Source organism: Simochromis diagramma, unplaced genomic scaffold, assembly GCF_900408965.1.
Source record: "Simochromis diagramma unplaced genomic scaffold, fSimDia1.1 OVJJ01000685.1, whole genome shotgun sequence".
Taxonomy (NCBI): domain Eukaryota; kingdom Metazoa; phylum Chordata; class Actinopteri; order Cichliformes; family Cichlidae; genus Simochromis; species Simochromis diagramma.
This window is the reverse complement of record NW_024387477.1, coordinates 7,704,106-7,726,772: the sequence shown is the minus strand read 5'-3', so window position 1 is coordinate 7,726,772 and position 22,667 is coordinate 7,704,106. Positions and strand designations below refer to the sequence as shown.

At 42.7% G+C, this 22,667-nt stretch overlaps 1 protein-coding gene across 4 annotated transcripts in view; it reads right to left on the bottom strand.

The window, feature by feature from the left end:
• Positions 1-13,675: 13,675 nt before the first annotated feature.
• nlgn3a (neuroligin 3a) overlaps positions 13,676-22,667 on the bottom strand; it is a 133,844-nt gene continuing 124,852 nt past the window's right edge. For 2 of the 4 annotated variants that reach the window (XM_040016595.1, XM_040016597.1), the window contains one exon: positions 13,677-14,650. In XM_040016595.1, the coding sequence (XP_039872529.1) occupies positions 13,795-14,650 (856 nt within the window). In that variant the 3' untranslated portion in view covers positions 13,677-13,794. Of the gene's footprint in view, positions 14,651-22,667 lie in introns of all 4 variants that reach the window. The other 2 variants (XM_040016599.1, XM_040016598.1) reach the window with 2 other exon arrangements.

The window sequence follows — 22,667 nt, the reverse complement described above, 5'->3', positions numbered from 1 at the left end:
GTCTCCTCCAGTCTGTCAGAGCGCCACAGAAACACATGAGGGTGAGGTGACTGTTGTGCTTGTAAAGTTGTCACTCTTTGCGACTTGTAATTTTACAATGAGGGACAGAGGCACTGTAACCCAGCTGATCTATGCAAATGTATTTTTAGCCTATGGTAACATGTCAAAGCGGAATTTCAAATGATTCTGAATGAGGAATTGAAAAAGCAGCCTGAAAAATTTAGAGTCTGCTTATTGCAATCACACATCTGCTTGCTGAAAAACATAGTTGTCAGGGTAGAAGTTATTCGGACTGCCATTGTTTTGTCATTAGGAATCTCTAGGCAGCTATAGCTGATATAATCACCGGCCCTGGTGGTGATATATTATAGATAGACTCCTTGGGTGGGCCTATTTGTTTGACAGCATGTCAGTGACAGAGTCCAAAAGAGGAAAGGCTGGACACTTAAGTTACTGTTCTTGGTCTGATTATGTCTCATTAGAAGACAAAGACAAGTTCCCGCTTTGAACTGTGGCCAACTATTTAACCGTGCTGACTGGGACGAGAGCCGCTTCACCTCAAAAGGTGAAGGAGGGAGAGACAAGAGTGTAGTGGCGAGAGCAAATGAGCTTCAAATGTGATGCTACTGTAAAGATAAGAGGAATAATGGGAACCTAAAAGAAAAATTGAGACTGCTCAAAGAGTAAGGAAATACAGAGGGGTAAGTGTGGAGTATCCGGCTTCTACTGTGTTGTCTGTTCCGCTTAAGAGAAAGGCCAGACTGACTGATTGAGGCCACAGCTGCTCAGGATAGTTACAAAGCTGGCTTCCACATGATGGAAGTTCCCTCGCAAGCGATGGGCACATCCTGTTTATTTTAAATGAAGGTGAGGAACAGCAAGAATGCAGGAAACACAATGGTGAAGTGCAAGCAAGAGTGAAAGGAATTTCACCGGCATCGCTTCCCACTTTGTCATTCTAATGTGATGTTTCAGGTCCTCCATCCCGCTCTGATTCTTGCTGCTGTGACACTGCTGCCACGCTAATCCACGCAGGCTACATGAAAAGTCACCAGCGGCTAATTATGCGGCATGATTTTTATTAGATTGCTCTTCAGTGGGATCTGATGTAATATATCAGTTTGGCTTTTGGGAACGCCTCCTCGTTATTGTTTATGCGCTCATTACTATGAGCTCGGCGCTTGATTGGCAGCACAGCGAAGTAAGAGGTCAATATGTCAGCCAGTCGTTGTTTAGATAACAGACAGACTAAATGATGAATGAACTGAGTTCATTAGCTGGTAAATTAGAATGAATTGATGCTATGATGAGACAATGAATAGTCCTGAGAAATGAAGACGTAATAAAAATCACGCTGTCCCCTTTACGACCCTCACCCATATACTCAGGTATCCTTGTAATAAATGTCACAAAGACTTAAAACCGCTACACACAATACTTGTTTTAAACTAGTTAGCAAGCTAATGAAGACGTAATTGAGTGCAGCAGAAAGGAGACACTTGTTATTATCAGACAATGAGTAAATGAAGCAGAGATATGGCCTGTGCAGCGAGGCCATCGTGGCTGAGATGAGTGCAGCATGCAGAGCACGCAGTCTTCTGTCATCTGCCTGATGAGAGACCGGAGCAACGCCTTTCCCCTGAGAGTCCCCCAAATGGTCCAGGCTAACAACGCTCTCCCAAGGAATTAGCTTGCTCAACCACCCAACACACACACACACACACACACACACACACACACACACACACACACACACACACACACACACACACACACACACACACACACACACACACACACAATGAATTGTAAAAGTCTGACTGGGTCTTACATAACTGAGGCTGCTCTCTGAGCCCAGATCAAGGACTCAGAGCACTTTGTTATTCCTGCAGAGCTCACAAAAGCAGGACTTGGTGGTATGCTTTACAATATAGATATAACTGTGGAGAAGCCGAAGGATGGATTGATGCATGGATAGTGGTGGATGCCCATATTAAGCATAGCCAAAGTTTAAAATAATGAGGTCAGTCTATGTGGAAATAATCACTGTAAGTAAAAAGCTCTCAGACTTTAGACTGCTTGGTTTCCAAAAGCCTTTTCTACCTTTGGATTTGTATCACGTCAGTAAGAGCAGACATCCCTAATTTGCTCATCTCAGGTTCACATCTCTTTCTGTGAGCACCACAAACCATCTAATTGCAATGGCAATCAGAACAAAGTTGACTTAAAGTGGGTGCAGTCTTAATGGGAGAGAAGCTCTCAGGGAGAGGCTTACATCAGACTGTAGATAAATTAATAGGCTACAAATCCCAGTATAAGATAAATAAGGATTATTTTAAACTGTGAATCATGCAAAGCTACACCAGTAGGCTTAAAATATAATTTAAAATTCCCACAGTCACGATTCCTTTTTTTCAGCTTTTGTATTTCGAAGAAATTATAAGTGGCTGTGTGCAAACATTTGAAGAAAGGCTCATTTTTAATGCATGTTTGCTGCACAGGTTGTATTTATTTCTTTTCACTTCAAAAATCAAGAAAACAAGCAGTTTGCCTGAGGATGCCCAAACCTTTGACTACAGGCATAAACAATCTCTAAAATAGCATCAATTTAAAGTCGTGTGAGATATTTATGTGTAAGCCATAAATGCCTTAAAATCATTTTTGGCTCAATGAAAGTAAACACTGACCTGCAGCAGGACTATTTTTTTCTCTACGACAGTGACTGGCATAGCAATTTCCACTTTGACTGCATAAAGGTAACATAACAGCCTCCTATGTTCCTTTTCCTCAGCTCTGTATAGCTCAACACTGGAGCCTAAAAAGATGTTCCCCAGCTTTGCATTCTTGTAATATCCCACAGGGTGTTACAGGAATTCATTAAAAGTTCATTTTCTGTTCCTCGTACTTCTGCATGGGTTTTCCAGCCCCACACCTGAACATATAAAAATTGTTGGGCTCACTAAAAAAATTGCAGTTACATTATTTTAGGTGAAAACTAAGACCATGAATTAGCTAACTGGAGGGTGACGATGGTGAGTGAAGAGTTGGAAAGATGATGTTCCTAGTTCTCACGACATAAAGATCACCTGGTTGAAGCTTGTGTTTTTTTCTGGTTGAAATTCCCAAACTTTGGATTTATTGCCACAAACATGTTGATATTTGAATGTTCCCATAGTAATATTCATTTTGATTGCTAACAATCCCATGAGCCTCACATGTATTTTGCTTAGTTCAAACTAATGCTGGCTTACTACAGTGATGGGCGCTGTATACATCACGCCCACTAAACATCAGCATCTGTTCCCAAGCAGAGCCAGAACAACGTGTAAACCTCCAGTCAACTGAAGAGTGTTTAAAAAAAAGCAAAATCAGCCGTTTGTGGATTTTCTGTGGAGTTTTTCTTAATAATAATAATAATAATAATAATAATAATAATAATAAAATTGTAAACTTACTATGAAATAACAATGCAATACCCAACTCATTTAGGTTAAAAATCCCTGTGCTTATCAGGCATATTGCTGGGAGAGGTGGAAACAGTTTAATGGTGTGTTTGGATTTGAGTGGTTTCCGTCACGTACAGTAAATCTCTGCTTTCATCCATGTCATTTCCTGTTTTGCTCTCTGACGTCTGTCTCATTGTAGACCATGGAACAGGAAACCAGTGTGATTCCTTTTAAAGGAGTTCATTCCCGAGGAATGCGATTCACACAGTGTTCCTGGCCTCAAATGAGCCATTACATCACTGCTGACTGGGGATTTCTTGACGCCACTTCACTGTTCCTCTTTCAACTCAGGCAGTCAGTTTACTTGAATTCATTACAGAAAAGCAGGCATTACCAAACAATGAGCTAAAACATCATTCGAGTTTCATTCGTGCGTAATGGAAATCATTTCTGTCTTAACTAATGTCCAATTTAAGCTCAATCCATAAATCAAAACACTGGTGGGAAAAGGGAGCAAAACCAAGCTGTGAGAAGATGTGGATGTGTGAATGGAAGTGACAGCGAACATAGCTTTAGCAAATGCCATGGGCTACCTAGTGGGCAAAAAAACTGTATCGTAAAGTAGCAAGCTGGTAAGCTGTCAGTCATACAAGGAGGTCTCGGGGCATCTTTGCAGCTGTGAAGATGCTTCCAGTGTGTATTAACCGTTCCTGGAGTGGACAGAAACGAACGTGTGGAATTTTTTAGTATCCAAGAGAAGACTTCAGAGGTCCTCTAGTGACCAGACTGCCTTGTTGCTGTATTCTGTGGTGTTTCCATTGCATAGATCATTTTTGTGGCTTCGTTCTAATCATTAATCTGACATCTGACCATAAAGTAGGCAGTGTTTATCTTATTTATATTATGTACAAACAGTAGACGAATGGACAAGTTTGAAATATGATGGATTCCTAACTCCTAAACTAAAAGAACCAAAAAGGATTTTGCAAATGTTTTTTAAGGTCAGATGTCTTATAAGCTACATGATTAAGTATTAACTATATATCTATCTTTTTTGATAAAAAAAGAAAAGAAAAAAGAAGCAAACGTCTATTTCACTACACAGGGCTAATATTTAGGCTTTCACTGATAAATGAGGCTCTCTGCCTCTCGGGGCAAAAATAGGCTTAACTTCAAAGGGTGTTTCCAGTATTTCATGAAAAAAAAAAAATGGTGCAGATTTTCTTGGACTGAGCTCACACACTAAAGTCAAGCTCACGGTGCATTTGATCTGAAAGATCTGTGAAATGCCTGGTAGCATGGATTAGAACTAAAGATCAAATTGTTGCTACTGAAAGTCATTGTAATGTGATCTAAGTGATAAGATACTTTCGGGAAGTCCTGTGGGAGTCCTCTGTAGTCTGCACCGAAGCAACACAGGCTGGCGAGTTCTGACACCATAAGTCCACTGACGCAACCTTCCCACTGCCACCAGTAACCCACATCTGAGAAAGGCATTAGTGGACTGCCATCTGATGGTGAACTCCAGCTGATGCAACAGAGCGATAGCAGCTAGTGTGGCTCCAGTCGGTGAGGAACGACCTTGCAAGAAAAAAAGAAAAAGAAAAAGAAAGCTCTGAATATGCAAGATAATGCTATGAGTGATGAGTGCAGTTAGAGCAGGAAGGAAACTTTTCCCAGTCACAAGTAGACCAACTAGTAGGAAAAATTAGATGTCAAGTGGGAACTCCACAGTAACAGGTTTTTTGCAGGATGGATCCTCTGCTGAGGCTTAAAATGTGCTTGTTGCCTGCTGTTGTTACTTTCCCCACATACTGGGAGTGTGCGGGCTTTAGTCTCAGCGGTGTCAGTGGTATCTCCAGGCCATCTATCTTACAGAGGGCAGATCATTATGTAGTCGACAGGTAGCTTTAGGTTGGAGCCAGGTGGGAATGCCTGTGCTAGATGAACTATAGGATACTACTGTTGTTCACTGGACCTCCATAAAACCACACTGGCTCCTTTAACTCTTGAATACTACATTACACTTGGGCTTGTTCTATTCTTGCACTGATGCCACAGTTTATTGCACCCAAAGCTGCATTTAAAATGCTGGTGTTATTTTATTTTATTTTTTACCAGCTAATCCCATAAAACCAAACACATCAATGAATTTATCTGGCTAACAAGTGCTGTCTGTGCAGACTCGGCTTGTAGCTTATGGTCTGTGCCACACAACTCCATCACTGCATAAAAACCACTTAAATCACATAAAGCATGCATACTACTGGGTGATATTCTCCCTATTTTGACAGCTCTGCCGCTGTATTTTGCCTCGACAGCAGCTCCGTGTCGAGAAGGCATCACAGAGGATGCAAGGGGAACGTGTCTCCTCTGCTACTCGGATGAGCTAAAGAAAGAAAGCTTTACTGTTTGTCCTCATTGTAATTACTGAATACATCACTGAACACACCATTCTGGCTTTTGGCTCCATGTTTTTCACAGTTTCTGGACAACAGTGAGTTCAACGGCACAGAAACGTATGCTTCATTTGGCTGTGAATGCAAAGACAGTGCTTGTTAGTGGGATAAATTCCTTGTTTGGTTTTGGTCTGCTTGTGGAATTTGTTGTTAATTATAACAAAGATAAAACATGCCAGCCTTGTTAATGAATGCAAAAAGTGTGTGATTTTTGAAGGAACATAGTAGTCAGGTATATTGTCTAGGACTGTGGTGCTTTCTCCATAAATATTTTTGTTTGATTCATACTTTGTGGCCACTATATTAGGTACACCCGTTCAACTGCTCGTGAACACAAGTATCTAATCGAGTATTGATGCGTTTGGGCATGCATTTCATGGTCAAGAATGGGAAAGAAAGGGGATTTAAATTACTTGGATAGAAGTTACATGGTTGTTGGTGCCAGATGGGGTGGTCTGAGTATTCAGAAACTGCTCATCTACTGAGATTTTCCACACAACCATCTTTAGGGTTTACAGAGTATGGTGTGAAATGCAGAAAATATCCAGTGAGCAACTCTTCTCTGGATGTAAATGTCTTGCTGATGCCATAGATCAGGGGAGAATGGCCAGACTGCTTCAAGCTGACACAAAACTTGGCATGTAGAGGATCACCTCTAAATGCACAACATGTCAGACCTAGAAGCAGATGGACTAAACCAGCAGAAGACCACACTGGGTGCCACTCTGATTAAGACCAGAAAACTGAGGTTGCAATTCATGTAAATTCACAACAATTGTGCAACAGTCGTCTGATGTATCTTGATTTCTGCTACAACATGGGATGGAATAGTCAGAATTTGCTGTATAAACCACAGAAAAGCATGGGCCCATCCTGCCTTTTATTAACATTTCAGGGCCCTGCTGGTGGTGTAATGGTGTGGGGCATATTTTCTTGGCCCCTTAGTAATTTAAACACCAAAGCCTACAGAGATGATCAGAGTACTGTTTCGGTTATGACCACAGTGTACCCATCTTCTGATGCCTGCTTGCAGGAAGATAACCCACTGTGTCACAAAGCTCAGATCATCTGTACTCAAATAGCCTCAAGGGTCATCCGATCTCAATCCAATAGAGCACCTTTGGGATGTGGGGGAATGTCAGATTCTCATTTCACGGCTGTGCAGATGACAGATCTGCAGCAACTCTGTGATTCTATCACATCAATATGGACCAAAATCTCTGAGGAAAGTTTCCAGCACCTTGTTGAATCTGTGCCACAAATATTGAAGAAGAAAAAAGGGGGTCCAATTTAGTATTAGCAAAGTGTACATAATTAAAGTGTCTGGCGGGTATGTACAAACACACACAAACACAAAACACCCAAACCTCTTGACTTCAAGTCTTCTGAAAATGAATGTGATGTTCTATATTCACGAGAATCACAATAAGATACATAAAGAATAGATATTTTATTTTTGATTACTCCAGTTTCCATGATTATAAATACATTCTATGGACATAAACATAGAAGTAACAGGGCATCTTTAGTAATCTGTACAATAACACTGAGATAACATAGATTTATCAGAGATGTATCTGGGCTCAAAGCCCATCGCTTTTGTTGATTAGAGTCCTCGTTTCCAGTGATACATTGTGTTATAATATCTGCCTTCGCATGAAACTCCTCATTAGGTGAACCTGAAAAAAAAAATGCCACAGATTTGTCTATGCAGTATGGGTACAAAACATTTTTTTTCAAGATTGCATTTTTCACATGGAAATAATAGATTATTGATGTTTTGACAAAACACATTATGATATCCCTTTTGGAGAAAAACAGGCTATTTAAATTCAAAGTGCAAGAGTTTTGGTTCACTGACTGACTCGAGTCTGCTTCTCAATAAGTAATGTTCATTAGCTTCGTAGTCAGCAGAGAAACACGGTAACTCAAGAAAATTAGATTCTAAATGAGTGGAAATGAGTAGCCCAGATTATGGCACTTACAAAGCTGGAGAAAGAGAAAATGGGCGCGCCATATATGTGCGAGACAGAGGGAGAGCTTCCCAGATATATTTTACATGAGGGGAGCAGAAAAAACCCCAACAACATTTGAGCACAAAAGAAAAAGAGAGATGGGGAAAAAGATGAACGAGGCTTGAGAGCAGAGAGATGAAGGTGAGGAAGAAGGTGAGAGGAAATATAGGTAACAACGTGCTCTCTGTGGTAGAAATAAAATTCTCAATATCTTCACGCAAACACAAAGACACCCACAACTGCACACACCTGCAGCTCTCTCCCAGCGGGTGGGATTGTGTAATTTGGCACATCCATTTCCTAGGCTGGGTTTGTCTTCGCTGCTGTCGAGGCAGTCACAACCCCCATCGGGGTATTCTAGCCATTCCTTGAATGATGTCACTTTCGAAGCACACTCGCTGAACTGCAAACAAATCTCGGTCGTGGAAACGCGTCTCACTCATAACCGCCCCCCCCACTGAGCCATCCATTCCCTTTTTCCCCCTCGTGCGATTCGTGTCATAGGAAGTTTGGACTAATTTCATCAAGCCTTCAGGTTACTGAGTGCAGAGGAAGTTTGACCCCGTTTTTCCTCCTTCTGCAGTTTCCATGGTCTTCCCCCTTTGGTCCGTGACTTAATTATGTGGCTCTTCACAGGGCCATGTATCCCAAACTGTGTCCCTGAGGCCACTAGGTCTGCCCCTGCCAATACTCAGTGACATCTGCTCTGCTTTAACAGCATATGGGAAAATTACATGGCAAAAAACAAGTTGCCCTCCCATGACATTTCTTCCCTTTGATAGTTCACTCTCAGCTCCACCACTCAATTTTAATTCTGTGTCACTCTATGTGTGTGTGTGTGTGTGTTGGGGCCAGTGGACACCGACCTCACACCACGGCACATGAATCAGAGAAGAGAAGAATCCGCTTTGATTCATAACGGTGCTGTTCACCCAAATGGCAAAATAACTTCCAGGCTCAAAGTACGTTTACTGTAAAATTTTCATGAGCTTGCTGTAAACTTGTTAGCAAACAGCTGCTTATTCATACATTCAGCAGAGGCAGAGCTTTACAGGGATATTTCTGGCCACCTGTCCAGTAGTTATCCTCTTTTCAAATTTAGCGATCAGTGCAGCGGAAGTGATCCAAAATAGCTTATTATTGTGAAACTTGAAATATGCTGAAACACGGAGGAGAGCTGCACAGTTATGTGATGACTGGGGACGATCTTCCAATAGATGCCGATGTTTAGCATAACAATTAGGCTTTTTTGTTTCCTTTGTTTTTATTTGTATGATTTTTTCACAGACTCTTTGAATGTTTAACCAGGACAAAATTGATGTGATACAACAGAAAAAATACACTGATCAGAAATAAGATTATGACCATCTGCCTAATATTGTGTTGGTCCCCCTTTTTGATTCCCAAAATGCCGTGAGCCATCAAGGCATGGACTCCACTAGACGCCTAAAGGTGTGCTGGGGTATCTGGCACCAACATGTTAGCAACAGATCCTTAAGTCCTGCAAGCAGTGAGGTGGGGCCTCCATATGGATCAGATTTGTTTGTGCAGCACATCCCACAGATACTTGATTGGAGAATTTGGAAGCCAAGTCAACACCTCAAACACATTGCTTTACTAAAACAATTTCTACACCATTTTTGCTTTGTGGCAGGGAGTATTATCCTGCCACAGGCATCAGGGAATACTATTTCCATGAAAGGGTGTACATGGTCTGCAACAATGCTCAGGCAGGTGGTACGTGTCAACATACCACCTGGATGGATGGCAGGACCCAAGGTTTCCCAGCAGAACATTGTCCAGGGCATCACACCGCCTCTACTGGCTTGCCTTTTTCCCATAATAAGTCCTTGTGCCAGGTGTTCCCCAGATAAGTGCAGTAATCAGTGAGCCTTGGCCAATCATGACCCAGTCGCTGGTTCGCCGCTGTTCCTTTCTTGGACCACTTTTGACCGACACTGTCCACTGAAGTCTGGGAACACCTAACAAGAACTGCAGTTTTAGAGATGCTCTGACCCAGTTGCCTAGCTTTCATAATTTGTCCCATTTTTCCTGCTTCTAACACATCAACTTTGAGGACGCAATGTTCACTTTCTCCCTAGTATGTCCCAATCAGTGGTTCAGCTACTGCCCTCTAAGAATCTATAGTATTTATAACCAATATAGTGATATAGTTAGCCAAGTTGTAAGTGTGGGTCACACATGAGCTGATGCAATCTAAAGATAATGACTACAGCAATGGAAAACTGACAAAATGTGATGCTGGAATACTCAACAGAGCTCACTGTGAACATTCTATCAAAGAAATGCTCCCTAAAAATTCCAGTCCAAAGAGTGTCTTTTGTGGATTTCGCAAGCAGTGTTTCAGTAACTAGATCTCACATTTTTGTTTTTATTATATTCAAAACACACTTATTTTCCTGCCTAGAGCCCCACAAACAAAATTTAACTTACTTTTATTATATTGAAGTATACTATATATTATATTGAGGGCGCAGCAGAAATATAAGTTCTCATAAAAGTTTGAAGATGTTTTTAAATGACTGAATGAATCAACCCTTTATGGACTTCAGTAATAAAGGAGTGCACATATTTCACAATCAGAAATATTTGAAAAACAGCTTCGCTCAACAAAGTGTAATCAATGCAAAGACTGTATATTGAAAAGGACACACCAGTTTGTTAGTAAAGTTATATTAAGAGGAGGACTTTGGCAGTTTCTTGAAACTGGGTGCTCCAAAGGATTGATGAATATTATTGAGAAATGCAGCATGCTCATAATGTAGCACCATGGAAATCTCAAAGTAGGCAAAACCTAAACCGTGCCTTGCTTTCTAATTGATTCTTAAATAATGGCAGTTACAAGATCAACCTCATCTAATATTCAGCATTACTTGAACCTAGGGACTGTTTAATTAGGTCAAAGTTCAAGTGAGCAGAAGAGTCATTTTTCTTCTTCTTTTTTGCCAGCAGAGGAATCGCCCCCTAATCCTGGTCAGTAGAAAGAATACAGGTTTAAGATAGATCTGCATTATTGTTACTTTTTAGGTCTGGAAGCCACTTCCATCTTTTGATATGCAGCCTATAAATCAATGCCACAATGTTTGGTGACTGCATTATCCGTTTATAGTTATGGACGCCTTATAAAGTGTTTTCTGTGTGCACAAGAGCGCTCCAGGTAGAAACCAGCTGCTTGTTCCTTTCTTAGAAGATGTGGTTCAGTTGAAGCGAGCGGCTGATTAGTAGGTGATTCCCAAATAAGGCAAGATGAGCAAAAAACAAGATGACTCGTATAGATCAGTCTCAGAGCAATTTCCCTCAAATAACCCATTTCTCTCTTTCTGCTACTGGCAGGATCGGTGATAAGCTGACCAGACTGTGCTTCTCGCTCTGCTACACCTCCAATCATTAAATACCAGAGGAAGCAGTAATGGAATACTTCATAAAAATGGTGAAGTCTGTGTGCATGAAGTCTCTGAAAATTGCAGCGCTGATCTTGGATCACTAGTTGGGTCGCATTACTGCATTTCGCTGTAACTCGGGAGACAATCTGTGTGACGCCAAGATACTTAATGAAAATTGTCAGTTTTACTCACAGAATCAATAACTCCAGTTTTCACCTCGAGAATAACACATAATAGGATGCACTGTGAGTACATCAAGGCAATCTTTTCACAATCTCCCATTGCTGCAGCACTACTTTGCATGAATTACAGTAAAATCTGGGGTTATGCACGCAGATAGGCCCCAAGCTGTTAGCCTGTTTTTCTCAAAGGTTTCAGTGAGAGAAAAGGAGAGAGGCAGGAGGAGGGGGAGGAGGGGAAAGAGGAAGAGGGGAGGTAGAGAGGAAGTCCTGGGGGGGGGAGCCTTGCACTTGCTGCAAGACTATTTCTTTTTTAACTCATTCAAAATGGAAATAATAAAAAGTCATAATAGGAAGGAAAAGAACTTTGATCAAGAAAGGGAAAAAAAGTTTAGTGAAACTTTATATTGTTCATTTTTTAAAGTTTTAATTTGGCACATGGCACAATCAGCATGTATGCATCTGGTATACATAAATAAATATTAAATATTTTATACATAAATATACATATAGAGCTCCTACAAAGACACCTGGAGAGGTCTTGGCTTGGTATGTTTCAAATCACAACAGTACAAAGAAACTAATTGCGTTGGTGCTTTTCAGTCTAAAGAGAGTTTTAAATATTTGTTGTTGTTTTTTTTAAGTGGGAAATATATCTTCATAGAAGCCCTATACATACATGTATGTATGCCCATATTTATATATATATATTCAAAGAAATACAAGTGTGCACTGATGTAGGTTTATTCAGTGCAAACAGGCCACTGTCTGCTTTCGAAGAGGAACTCTTACAAAGTCAATGGAATCATGTCAGTTAGTTCAGTTGAATCTTTAGCTATTTTTTTTCTCTTACACATAAAATAATAGATTTATTTTGTAATCTTTAAGCAAAAAATTAGACATATATAACTTTAAAAATAACAAAAGTGCTATTTTGCAAAGACAGACACCCAGAGACGCAGCAGAAACACTACTGGTGGATGAACCGAAATCAACAACATGGGAAGGTACTCAGCCCCCAACACCCCCCCCCCCCACCCATAACCACACAATATAACCTACAAAAAAAAAAAAAAAAAGGTGCACGGACCCACACACACACACACACACACACACTCACTCGCTCGCACACTTTCGTTCTCACACGCGCACACACCCGTTCTCGCTCTCTCGCAACTCTTGAGCTTGCAAGTTCCGACAATGTGTCTCTTCCTTTATCTCACGCTCCTGACCGCGCTTGCACGCAAAGGAATGAGAAATCATGTTCACATGCACACAAACACACAGGTGCTCTAAGCAGCATGTGCACGTGCACACCTCGTGGAGATAATATCGGATAGCTTGAACAGATAAATTGGCTGTAAAAGATGCACTTTTCTCTTAACCAAACAATCACAGTAACATAGTGTTTATCTCTGCCTTCTCATCTCTTGGCAAGAGCTGTCCCAGACAAATCATTTCTATATGAGCTTGAAAAAAAAAGAAAAAGAAAAAACACCATTTGGGTGGCTGTTGTGTTGATACGCAACAGAAAAAAAAAAAAAAGAATGAGTTGCCCAAAATGGATTTTAAAAATCTCTACATCTGCATATCCTCTAGATTCCCATCCTGGATTCAGTCTCTCATCTTTGAGTCTCAACTGTTTGCAACACACCCCACATGGAATAGTCTCGGGGAATAGAAATAATGACAAAAAAAACCCAACAACAACAAGCTTTTTGTAAGGCATTGAAACGTAAAACAAAACAAAGAAGCAATTAAAAACATTTCGTGAATATCGACGTAGAGGCCATTGTTCTAGACGTGTCTCCCGCAGGAGGAAAAGGGATGGGAAATAAAAAGCACTACTCTTTGTTTTTTGTTTTTTTTTGTTATGAATTCAAGAAAAAAAAAACTGTTGATATCTCCTCAGTCTGCTTAAAAAGGCTTTTAAAATGATTATTTTAGAAAAAAACACTGCAGAAAGACCCCGCAACCCCCCTTCTCTCCTGGTCGGGAGAAGGGAAGCAGTTTGATTTTGGCAGCTCTGCACAACTTGACATCCACGGAGAGCTCTCAGCAACTCTCCTCGTAGTAAAAGTCGTGTTAAATCTCCTCACGTTTTAATCTGACTGATGCCCTTCCCCTCCTCTCCCACCCCCCCTCACGGCCCTCCCCCTCCCTGTGATATTTATAAAACACAATCCTCTCCTCCATTCGTTCATCCGGACCGCTCCTCCTCTTCCACCCCTGCACCGCCGCCTCTTCCTCCCCTCCCCGTTTTTCGCCGGCTGCCCCTGGCCTCCTTAAAGCTATACGCGGGTGGTTGAGTGAGAGTGAGGCAGGCCGGTGGAGTTGAAGCCAGTTGTGAAGGTGTTGTAGGGGTGCAGGTTGGGCATGCCTACCAAGGAATTGGGGATCATGGTGATGGTGTTGGGGGTCATCAGGGGGATGTCGTCCGGAGAGCGCCGGAGTGTGAGCGTGTAGTCGGGCAGCGAGGCCAGGCGCAGTGCCCCCTCATTGCTGTTCCCAGCCTCACACTCATGGTGCGTCTGGTTCATCTGCAATGACATGATCTCCTCCTCCGGCGCGTGGTGGCCAATGTCGTTGGATGTGGTCTGCCGCTGCGGGCTGGGCTGCCCGTGGCCGGAGTCCTGCCGCCGCTTGTCCTTGCGGTAGTAGAGGGCTGCGAAGGCCAGGACGTTGAGGAACAGCAGCGAGGCCCCAACAGCGATAGTGACGCTGAGCTCTGTAGAATAATCCCGAGGGTTCTCTACAACCAGCGGCCCTGTCTCCTCATCATCGCCCCAGGAGTCTTTGTCCTCACTGTTGTAGGCCGGGGACATAGGTGGCCTCTTGGTGTTGAATGGCCAATTTTTCCCATTGGGCCTTTTGGTGGACAGTGTGTTCTGCGTGGTCTCTGGGGGCGGCACTTTGGTGGTGGTGGAGGTGTAGTGGAACATATCGTGGAGGTTGTACAAATGGGGCACTAGGTGTTTCCAGAAGGCCACTTTGGTGGCACGGTAGTGATCGCGCACACGTGGCTTCAGGCCAATATGCAGGTAAAGCTGATCCTGGGGGTTGTATTTGGACCAGGCCACCTCTTCGAAGCGATTGGCCTTGGTGTGGATGAACTTGGTATCTTGGGGAACTGGTTTGTTGGGATCCCTGGAGACAAGAAAGAGAGACTGTTAAATGTGATTCTAAGAGTACATTAAATTATTCAAGCTCTGACATTCATGTGGGATAGGAAACGTCCAAAAAAACTAAAAATACAAGCATGTGATTCACAGCTCATATTTTGGCGTGAAAGGGGTTCAGCTAGTGGAGAATTCATTGATTTTGCTCAGTGAAATCCACAACAGCAAAAGCACAAACTCGCATCGACCAGCCAAATCCTCCTGGTTATATTGGATTTGCGTGTGCATGCTGTTGTGTGTATATATATATGCTTTCTTCTTAATGAATGAGTTGAGAACGATTTCATATTATATTTTCCCAAATGTCTTTCTGCTTTTGGACACCTCTTTGAGCATAACCCCCCCTCCCCTTCTCTTCTCTCTCCAGATGTTGTTCTTATTTATTTCATTTCTAAGGCAGCCCACCTACAAAAAACCAGGGCAAAGGCTTTTAAAGTAAACACATATGAATAAGTCAGCAGGCTTTAGGGCTCGCGTCAGGAGGCATCTTGTTGTTGATAATCCAACGCTGGTGGAGCCGTTTCGCTAATTGCTTAGGGAAGGCGGCACAGTGTGCATTGGCATCCAATGTGCTGATGTAAAGTGGACCATATTAATCAAGATACTAAAGGAACTGCTTAGCCCTGTGTGTGCATATATCTGTGTGCATGCATGGATATCAGGATGTTTGCATGCATGAGAGCGAATGGATGTTTATGAGACTGAGCATGACAGACAAAAAGGAAAGAGCTTCTTCTGGATGCAGTACCTCCTGTGATCTACAGAGTTCACTGTTCCACTTTTCGGTTTTTAACATGCTGCCTCAAATGACCAGCCATTTCAATTACAGTGAAGCTATTGATTTATTGAACAAATTAACATATAGCAATCTCCGACAATCACACAACTCTTTGTTGCCGTACAATGTCAGAAGTGGGAGTTCTGCGACCCAGAATATTGCTTCTGGTAGTGATGAAAGAATTGTCCTGTAGCCACGAAAACACAATAATTGATGTTGGAGCGGTGATGTTAAAACTTGCGCTGTTGCAAGGAGGCGAGGAGCAGTGCGACATTTCTCTAAATATCATGAAATATCCCTTTGTGGATCTGACTGCAATGTCAGTGGCAAGCAAAGTTCAAATTTAGCCGGGGATTTAGGGATATAGTGGCTACAGTGTTGTGTTTTTTTCCTGTTCTTTCTTTTTTTTTTTGGCACTGGCTGAAAAACCACCAAACATGGCTAAGAGAATTAACAGCCGTGCCAGAAGAATTCAACCTCCATCCTCTCTCCTGTTCGTTTTTCTGCTGTCAATTTTTCTTTTTCAGGTCAGTGCTTCTGGGAGAAGTGAGAGAGAGAGATAGAGAAGGAGAACGAGAAAAAAAGACCGAGAGAGGTAGAGCAAATTGAGACGGCTGGAGCTGAATTCCTAGACCACGGCTGGTGTCAGCAGAGCGGCCCGTAAATAACCTCTTTTATTAGGCCCGTAATGATCCCCGATGAATATTGACAGGCAGACTATGATGACTTTGTAGCTGAATATCAGTAATTAAGTTTCAAAGGAGTAGGTGGTGGAGGTAAGGTCATATTGATCTCCCTGTGCGCAACATGCCAGAGAACAGGATGTCAATGGAGCCGCCTCAGACGTAGCTGTCTGCAGCCTGCGTGCTGCATGAATTCTTGCAAGAGTGCACCAGTGTGCACACACCCATGCAAGCACAGGTTCTCGCCCTCTATCTTACACACGTGCATGCGCATCGACAAGAACGATGGATATCGACACTGCTGCATTTAATGGGAATTCTTTATTTCCATAACACCATAAATGCTCTCTTTTCTGGAAGGTCGATTTGCTGAATGGTGATGGCACAAATATTGCAACTGTCCTCTGACAGATCTCACAAAACAATCAGCATGTGCATGTGGGGAGTGCAAGGGAGTGGTTAGCAGAGGAGTTAGAAAAGCTCTTTGGTGGCTGGCTGGCTGGTTCAGTGCAAGTGTAGATGAATAATTTAGGGAACACAAAGAAATCAATGTGGCATCTTTAGTTAATTTGATTTGCCGCATTAGAGAACAACTGGCTGCCTTATCTAATTACACACACATATGCTTGGGTAATTGTTGCAAAGTCAATAGTAAACAGGCTACATTCCTTTGAACAATTTCTACCACTGCTGCTCAACTTTGGGCTCCTGTGTGGCTTTGAAGTGCTGCCCTGAGCTGCAGAGTCACAGGGAGTGATCTGAACTCAAGCTTTACTAGTCAGTGTAGCGAGGGCAACTAGGTTACCCTGTTCGATTTGTATCAGTGGGTGCTGCTGTGCGCCGTTGTCAGATTGACTGTTTCTTGAGTGCTGTGCTGCTGTGCTCTCCATCTGTGGTAAAATAGTGCTGTAATCATTTGTTAAAGTCTCTACAGGTGCCAACCTGTCTGAACTGCATGCTCATCTTATAACAGGTCTACTGTAAAATCCAACACAATAGGCTTTAATATATTCAGCAAGAATGAAGGTGCCAGGTTTTGTTGGGAAGTGTTTTTTTAATCTTTGTTTAGCATGTATGCATGGAAAAAATAGTATGATGCTTCAGCAGATACTGTGCTTAACATGTAAAGATAATAAAGACACTTTGGGGTTTTTTTTTTTGCATGTCCCGTTTGGATCTTTAGCCATCAGAATTATTGTCTGAAGGCCAAGAAAGATGCCAAGCGGATTTACTTTACCAATTGGATCATCATGGCCTTGCCATATTGGTCCATTTGATTGACCTTTATTATAATTATGTATTTATTTTATTTTATTTTCGGTTGTTACAGATGGGACAGACATGATTGGGGGATAGGACAGGGAGAAAGAATGAAAGAAAGAGGGAGAGAAAGAAAAATAGAGGGGAGAAGAGATGGTAAGAAAGGGGGGGAGAAAAAAAAAGAAAAACAAACAAAACACCTTGATCACGTATGGAGATAAGAAAAAACAGAAGAGAAAACAAACAAAAAAGAGCAACATAATAAATACAACACCATCACAATAAACTAGCTAACAGTAGATAACAGTAGATACTAAATATTACATGTTATTGAGCAGTACGCAAGATCAACAGCGCACAATGTGCTTTGAAGTATCAGCCAAGAAAGGTGTAGTTTGTATCTGTGAACACCCGTGTGTACACCTGTGTGCATCAGCACGCTTGTATTCAAAAGGTTTCTCCATGTAACAATCTGCTAGGGAGTGTGGGGAGCCATAGCCCCGTCCCCCAGGGCATGAAGCAGGTATGGAGGAGATCCAGGCCCCAGACATCCAGAGGCCCCACAATACGAGGACCCAAGGAGGACCACCAGGGGGGCAACCGTGCCACCCTCCTGGGAAGAGCTGAGGAGAGCCCCAAACAAGAGATCACCCAGCAGCCATGGAGCAGAGGCCAGAGGGGGTTGCAGTGACGTGCCAACGGGTTCTGCCGGCAGCCAGCTGTGCCAGAGAAGACCGGGCCTCAGGCCCAGAGGCCAATAAATAATAATAAATAAAAAAGACACTTTAAAGGAGTTCCAGTGTCTAATTCGGATGCTAATTAGAAGTTACGCCAGTGAATTTTCACTGTCGTTAAAAAAATTAAAACATATATTAAAAAACAATTTTAACCTGTTCAAACACTTCTGGCAAGCTGATATTAAATGGGAGGGTGTGTAGCTATTCATTTGAAGTGTCCGAATAACCTCAGATTAAAGCCAAATCTTGTGATCACCAGCTCTTTTCACTTTTAAACATAACATCAGTCTGGGTACAAAACTCTGCAAAGTGCACTGTTGTCCCATCTCACCGCATGTGTTCAGCTCTGTGGCGAATGCCTAGTGTGACTTGCATGAAGAGCCCTGGCATAATGTGATGTTTGTGGTCCTGTTGGTGCTGTCAGAGCTCCCCTGCATTAGCTGATAGCCTGCTTCCTGTCAAACCTCCCACCTAATCTGGGGATGGCCACTGAAGCTGTGGCTGGACTCCCAGGCAGAGGAGAGGGATTATTACACCCATAAAAGCAGGCGTTTTAATGGCCTTTCAGATTTCCTCTGATGTGTTCATATGGCCGTGGTAGTATAAACTATCGCCTTCATCTCCTCGTCACAACCCCCCGCCACCACCAATCTCAGTGACCTGCTGACCCCTGCTAACCTTGGCCTGTCAAGCGTATTTAAGTGTTCCCATGTGCTCTTATTTATGATTGATGGAGAATTTGGATTTCATCTCGCGACTGTCAGCCTGCGTGCCTGCATGTGCACATCTGTGTGTGTGTGATTGTACTGGATTTGGGCCACATTATGGTACAATAACCTCTTGGACTGAACAAGTGAAGCACTTAAACACAAGACATGTCACATTTCACAAAGCTGTTCACGCTCTGTGGTGAGGACAATGGGCCTCTCCCGGCTGATATTAAAAGTGTTAAGCAGTTCTGCTATAAGAAGCCGTGCCACCTGGATGACAGACACGACTCTCAGCTCTGCCTACACATGTGGCAGAATGGGACCGGAGCTCATTACTTATTCCAAGCTCTATCTGCAAGCGCTGATGTAAAAGGTAGATAAGGGGGGAGAATGAATATCATTTTCTTTCTTTTTTCATTCCCGGTGTACCTCCTTCCCCTTTTCATCCTGATGTAATTTGAAGCGCTTGAATGATCATAGACCTAGCCATCACCAAATCTGAAAAGACACGTTTACGTGCCCTAAGGCGGAAGACAAGAATCTATTTTCACTGCACTCAAGGTCTCTGAATCCTGAGCTGAGTATAACTTCTCAATTTATATATATATATATATATATATATATACCAAGGAGCATGCATTAATTTAACGGCACTGATGCTCATTTTGCTAGGCTGCAGAAAAAAAGCTTTCTTTGGTATTGTTGTCATTGTTGCTTAACAAATTCATCCCCTGCAGTTGTTTATCTCCTTACCAGGTGACGCAAAGTAAGGAACTAATTGTAATTTTCACTCCATGAGAAGGTTACCAGATCTTTTCCCCCGACACTGTGTTTGAAATTTTGAAGAAATACACTCAGTCTCATTCTGTTTGTAGACTTCGTCTTGGTTCAGTGTATGGGATGGGCTGGAGGGGGGCATCCTCAGCGCTGAACAGGCAAATTATCAGGCTGTGCTCTTTTGCCCTTCATGTGGTTGCACGGTGGGACATGGGGCTGAGTGATGCGAGGTTCATATTTAATGGCAGCCTTCGGTTCAGCAGGCTAAGTGATGCGGGGCGAGGCGCTGTGACTTTGGGGTGTGCAGAAGTGTTGGAGGACACAGCTCTGGGGCTGCTCCCTGTTATAGATGCCATTGATTTGTTTGATTAGATGAGTGGCAGCGAAGAAAAAAAAAAAACGCTTCTCCTGGCTCTCACAAAACTTTCCCTACTTTCACTTTGTCCTTTTTTTTTTGAACAATCGGGAGCTTTAAGCTATGTCTGAAGATCATTTTACATGAATACGTTTAAGAATATTATTCATGTTTTAACCTGACAACCACTTATTCGCAGACGCATACATGCAGATCTACTTCCTCTTCTCCTCCCCTGCGGCCCTCCTCTCATTACATTCACTGCACAGCATGGACACTGATCAATGGCATCCCGGCCCCTTAACAAGCCACACCACTTCCTTACCTTCTCTAATGCAAATCAGGATATTGGCTACAAATCTCCTATCAAGTGAGTGCCTATTTAATGGAGTAGGTAGGTTGCTGTTGGGGGCTGAGCTTTTCGACAATGCCAAGCATTCAGTACTCCCGGTGCAGGTTTAGTCGGTTGGGCCTAACGAAGGAAACTGAAGAGAACCAGGGATAATCCAGACGAAGGACAAAGAGGGAGATCAGAGTTGAATGATGTAACTACTAGACAGCTGGGGTAAAAAAAAGGAAAAAAAGGCTGAAGCTTTGCATGAATGAGGTCAGACAGGAGAAACAGCTGATGTATGTGTGTTGTTAATCCTACAGAAGAGGAGTGTTCGATTGACAAGTAGGAGGAAAACAAAAGAAAAATCAACCAGCAGTGTTGTAAATCAGAGTGCTGGCTGTAACACTGTACCACAGACACAGTGTAGTTACTTCTGTCTACATTTGTTTAGTTGGCAGCCTTTGTCACCAAACCAATCAATGGTGCATATTTTAGCTCACACTGTGATCGTAATACATGACTGTATAGAATAATGAGAGAGAGAGTGAGAGAGGAACGGGGGATCTGTGGAGGAGAATTAAAAAAAAAACAACAACACGTGACAGCGCTCTGCTCTCTAACTACCTAGCTATACCCAGCACTGCATGTGGCAGAGCTCAGACACAGAACTGGGGAAATGAGCACAAGCCAGCAGGATAAAAACAAGTATAAAGATGGACCAACAAATTTCTAGCACTAATGATATATAATGATTGATCTTTTCCAGGCCTTTCATCATCCTGTCTTTTTCTGAAGACTTCTGCCAAAGTTTCTTTCTTTCTTTTTTATGTAAAGTTGTGTCGCTGCTGTGCTCACATCAGTCGCAGTAGACTTGTGCACGAAAAAAAAAAGCAAACCAAAGTTTTGACAATACAGTTCAGATGAAGTTGTTGTGGCAACAAAGCCCAGGCCAATTTTTGCTTGTCAATAGTAAAACAAATGTTGCAGCCAGAAAAAAAACTCAGAGCTGAGCAAATCCCTGCGCTTCGGAAACATCTCTGACTCTTGGGAAAGAACGGCCCCATAGTGTAAACGCACACTCTCGCTCTGGCTCTCACAATCACACCCGCACACATGTGCGCACACACACTAAGAAGATTTGACAGTGTGCACTCTGTATGCTTTTATGCTTCACTGATGCTGATGGAGGAAAAAAAAAAGGGCATGGGAAGGGATTTGCCCTGTAAAGATGACACAAGAGAGCCAGGGACAGGAAGAGCTTTGGGGGGAATGCTGCTATGATACCCACTGTTGACATGCAGCCCAAGTGTTTCGACATCGTGTCACACATGTTCTTACAGCCGATTTAGAGACAGGGGCAGGAAGTGCAATCTGGGTCAGTTCATTATGAACATCTGGAAGGGGAGCGAGAGCTACTCTGCAGATACAGGCGAGATGGCTGTTGGACGAGCCATGAAGGCGAAGCCAATTCAGTTGGGTCTTAATTAAAAATACGTCCTCCTGAGCCAGATTGCGTTGGGTGGTGTTAGAAGAGAGTGATATCCCCTCACGTGGTCTAAATTAGAGGCACGAACTTCAGAGTCTGTGGGAAATATCTTAAATCCTCAATCCCCCCCCTCCTTTAAGAGTTTATGGTAGATTCCTTTACATAGGCCTGGGTAAAATTACCCTTTAAAGCAGCACGGTGAGTTTTTATTCTGCTGGCATCTAAACCTGGGCTCTTTACCATCTGAGTGCCTAATTGTGGTTTGCCTGTAATCTTTCTATCTGGAGACAGGCCAAGGCGACACACCACAGGACAGATACCCATAACATGGTGAACACAGATATAGAGCCGGTTTATCCTCTCGCTGCTCTGCCCCTAATCTCAATCAATCAGTGACATGGAAATCTACAAAACTGACATGGGGTCAGTTGTAATGTAAAGTGCAGTTTGCTTTTTCTACTCTTGGCGCATGCCAGGGTGAAGGCTAGGTTAGGGTTACAGCAGGCTCACTGCCCACGGCGCTGTGTTGAGTCTGACTGGATATAGGCATGGCAGACATGCTGTCATCCTTCATCAGAATTAATTTCGGTGACATCACAAGATCCAAGATCAGAGACATAAGCACCATGCATTGTTAACTCGAGACCTCAAACTTCTGTTTGTCATTTAGATTAAACACATTGTCTCCTCTCATGAGACCAGATCACTTTCTTGAAATGACAAGTTAAAAAAAAAAAAGAAAAACGAAAATCAATCTGCACGCATCTACAAATGCAGCTTTGTGTGTGTTGACACAAAATGGCTGCCAGGCAGAGGAGACAGCTGTCCGGGCATCACTGATGGACTTCAGTGCTTTCCGACATCA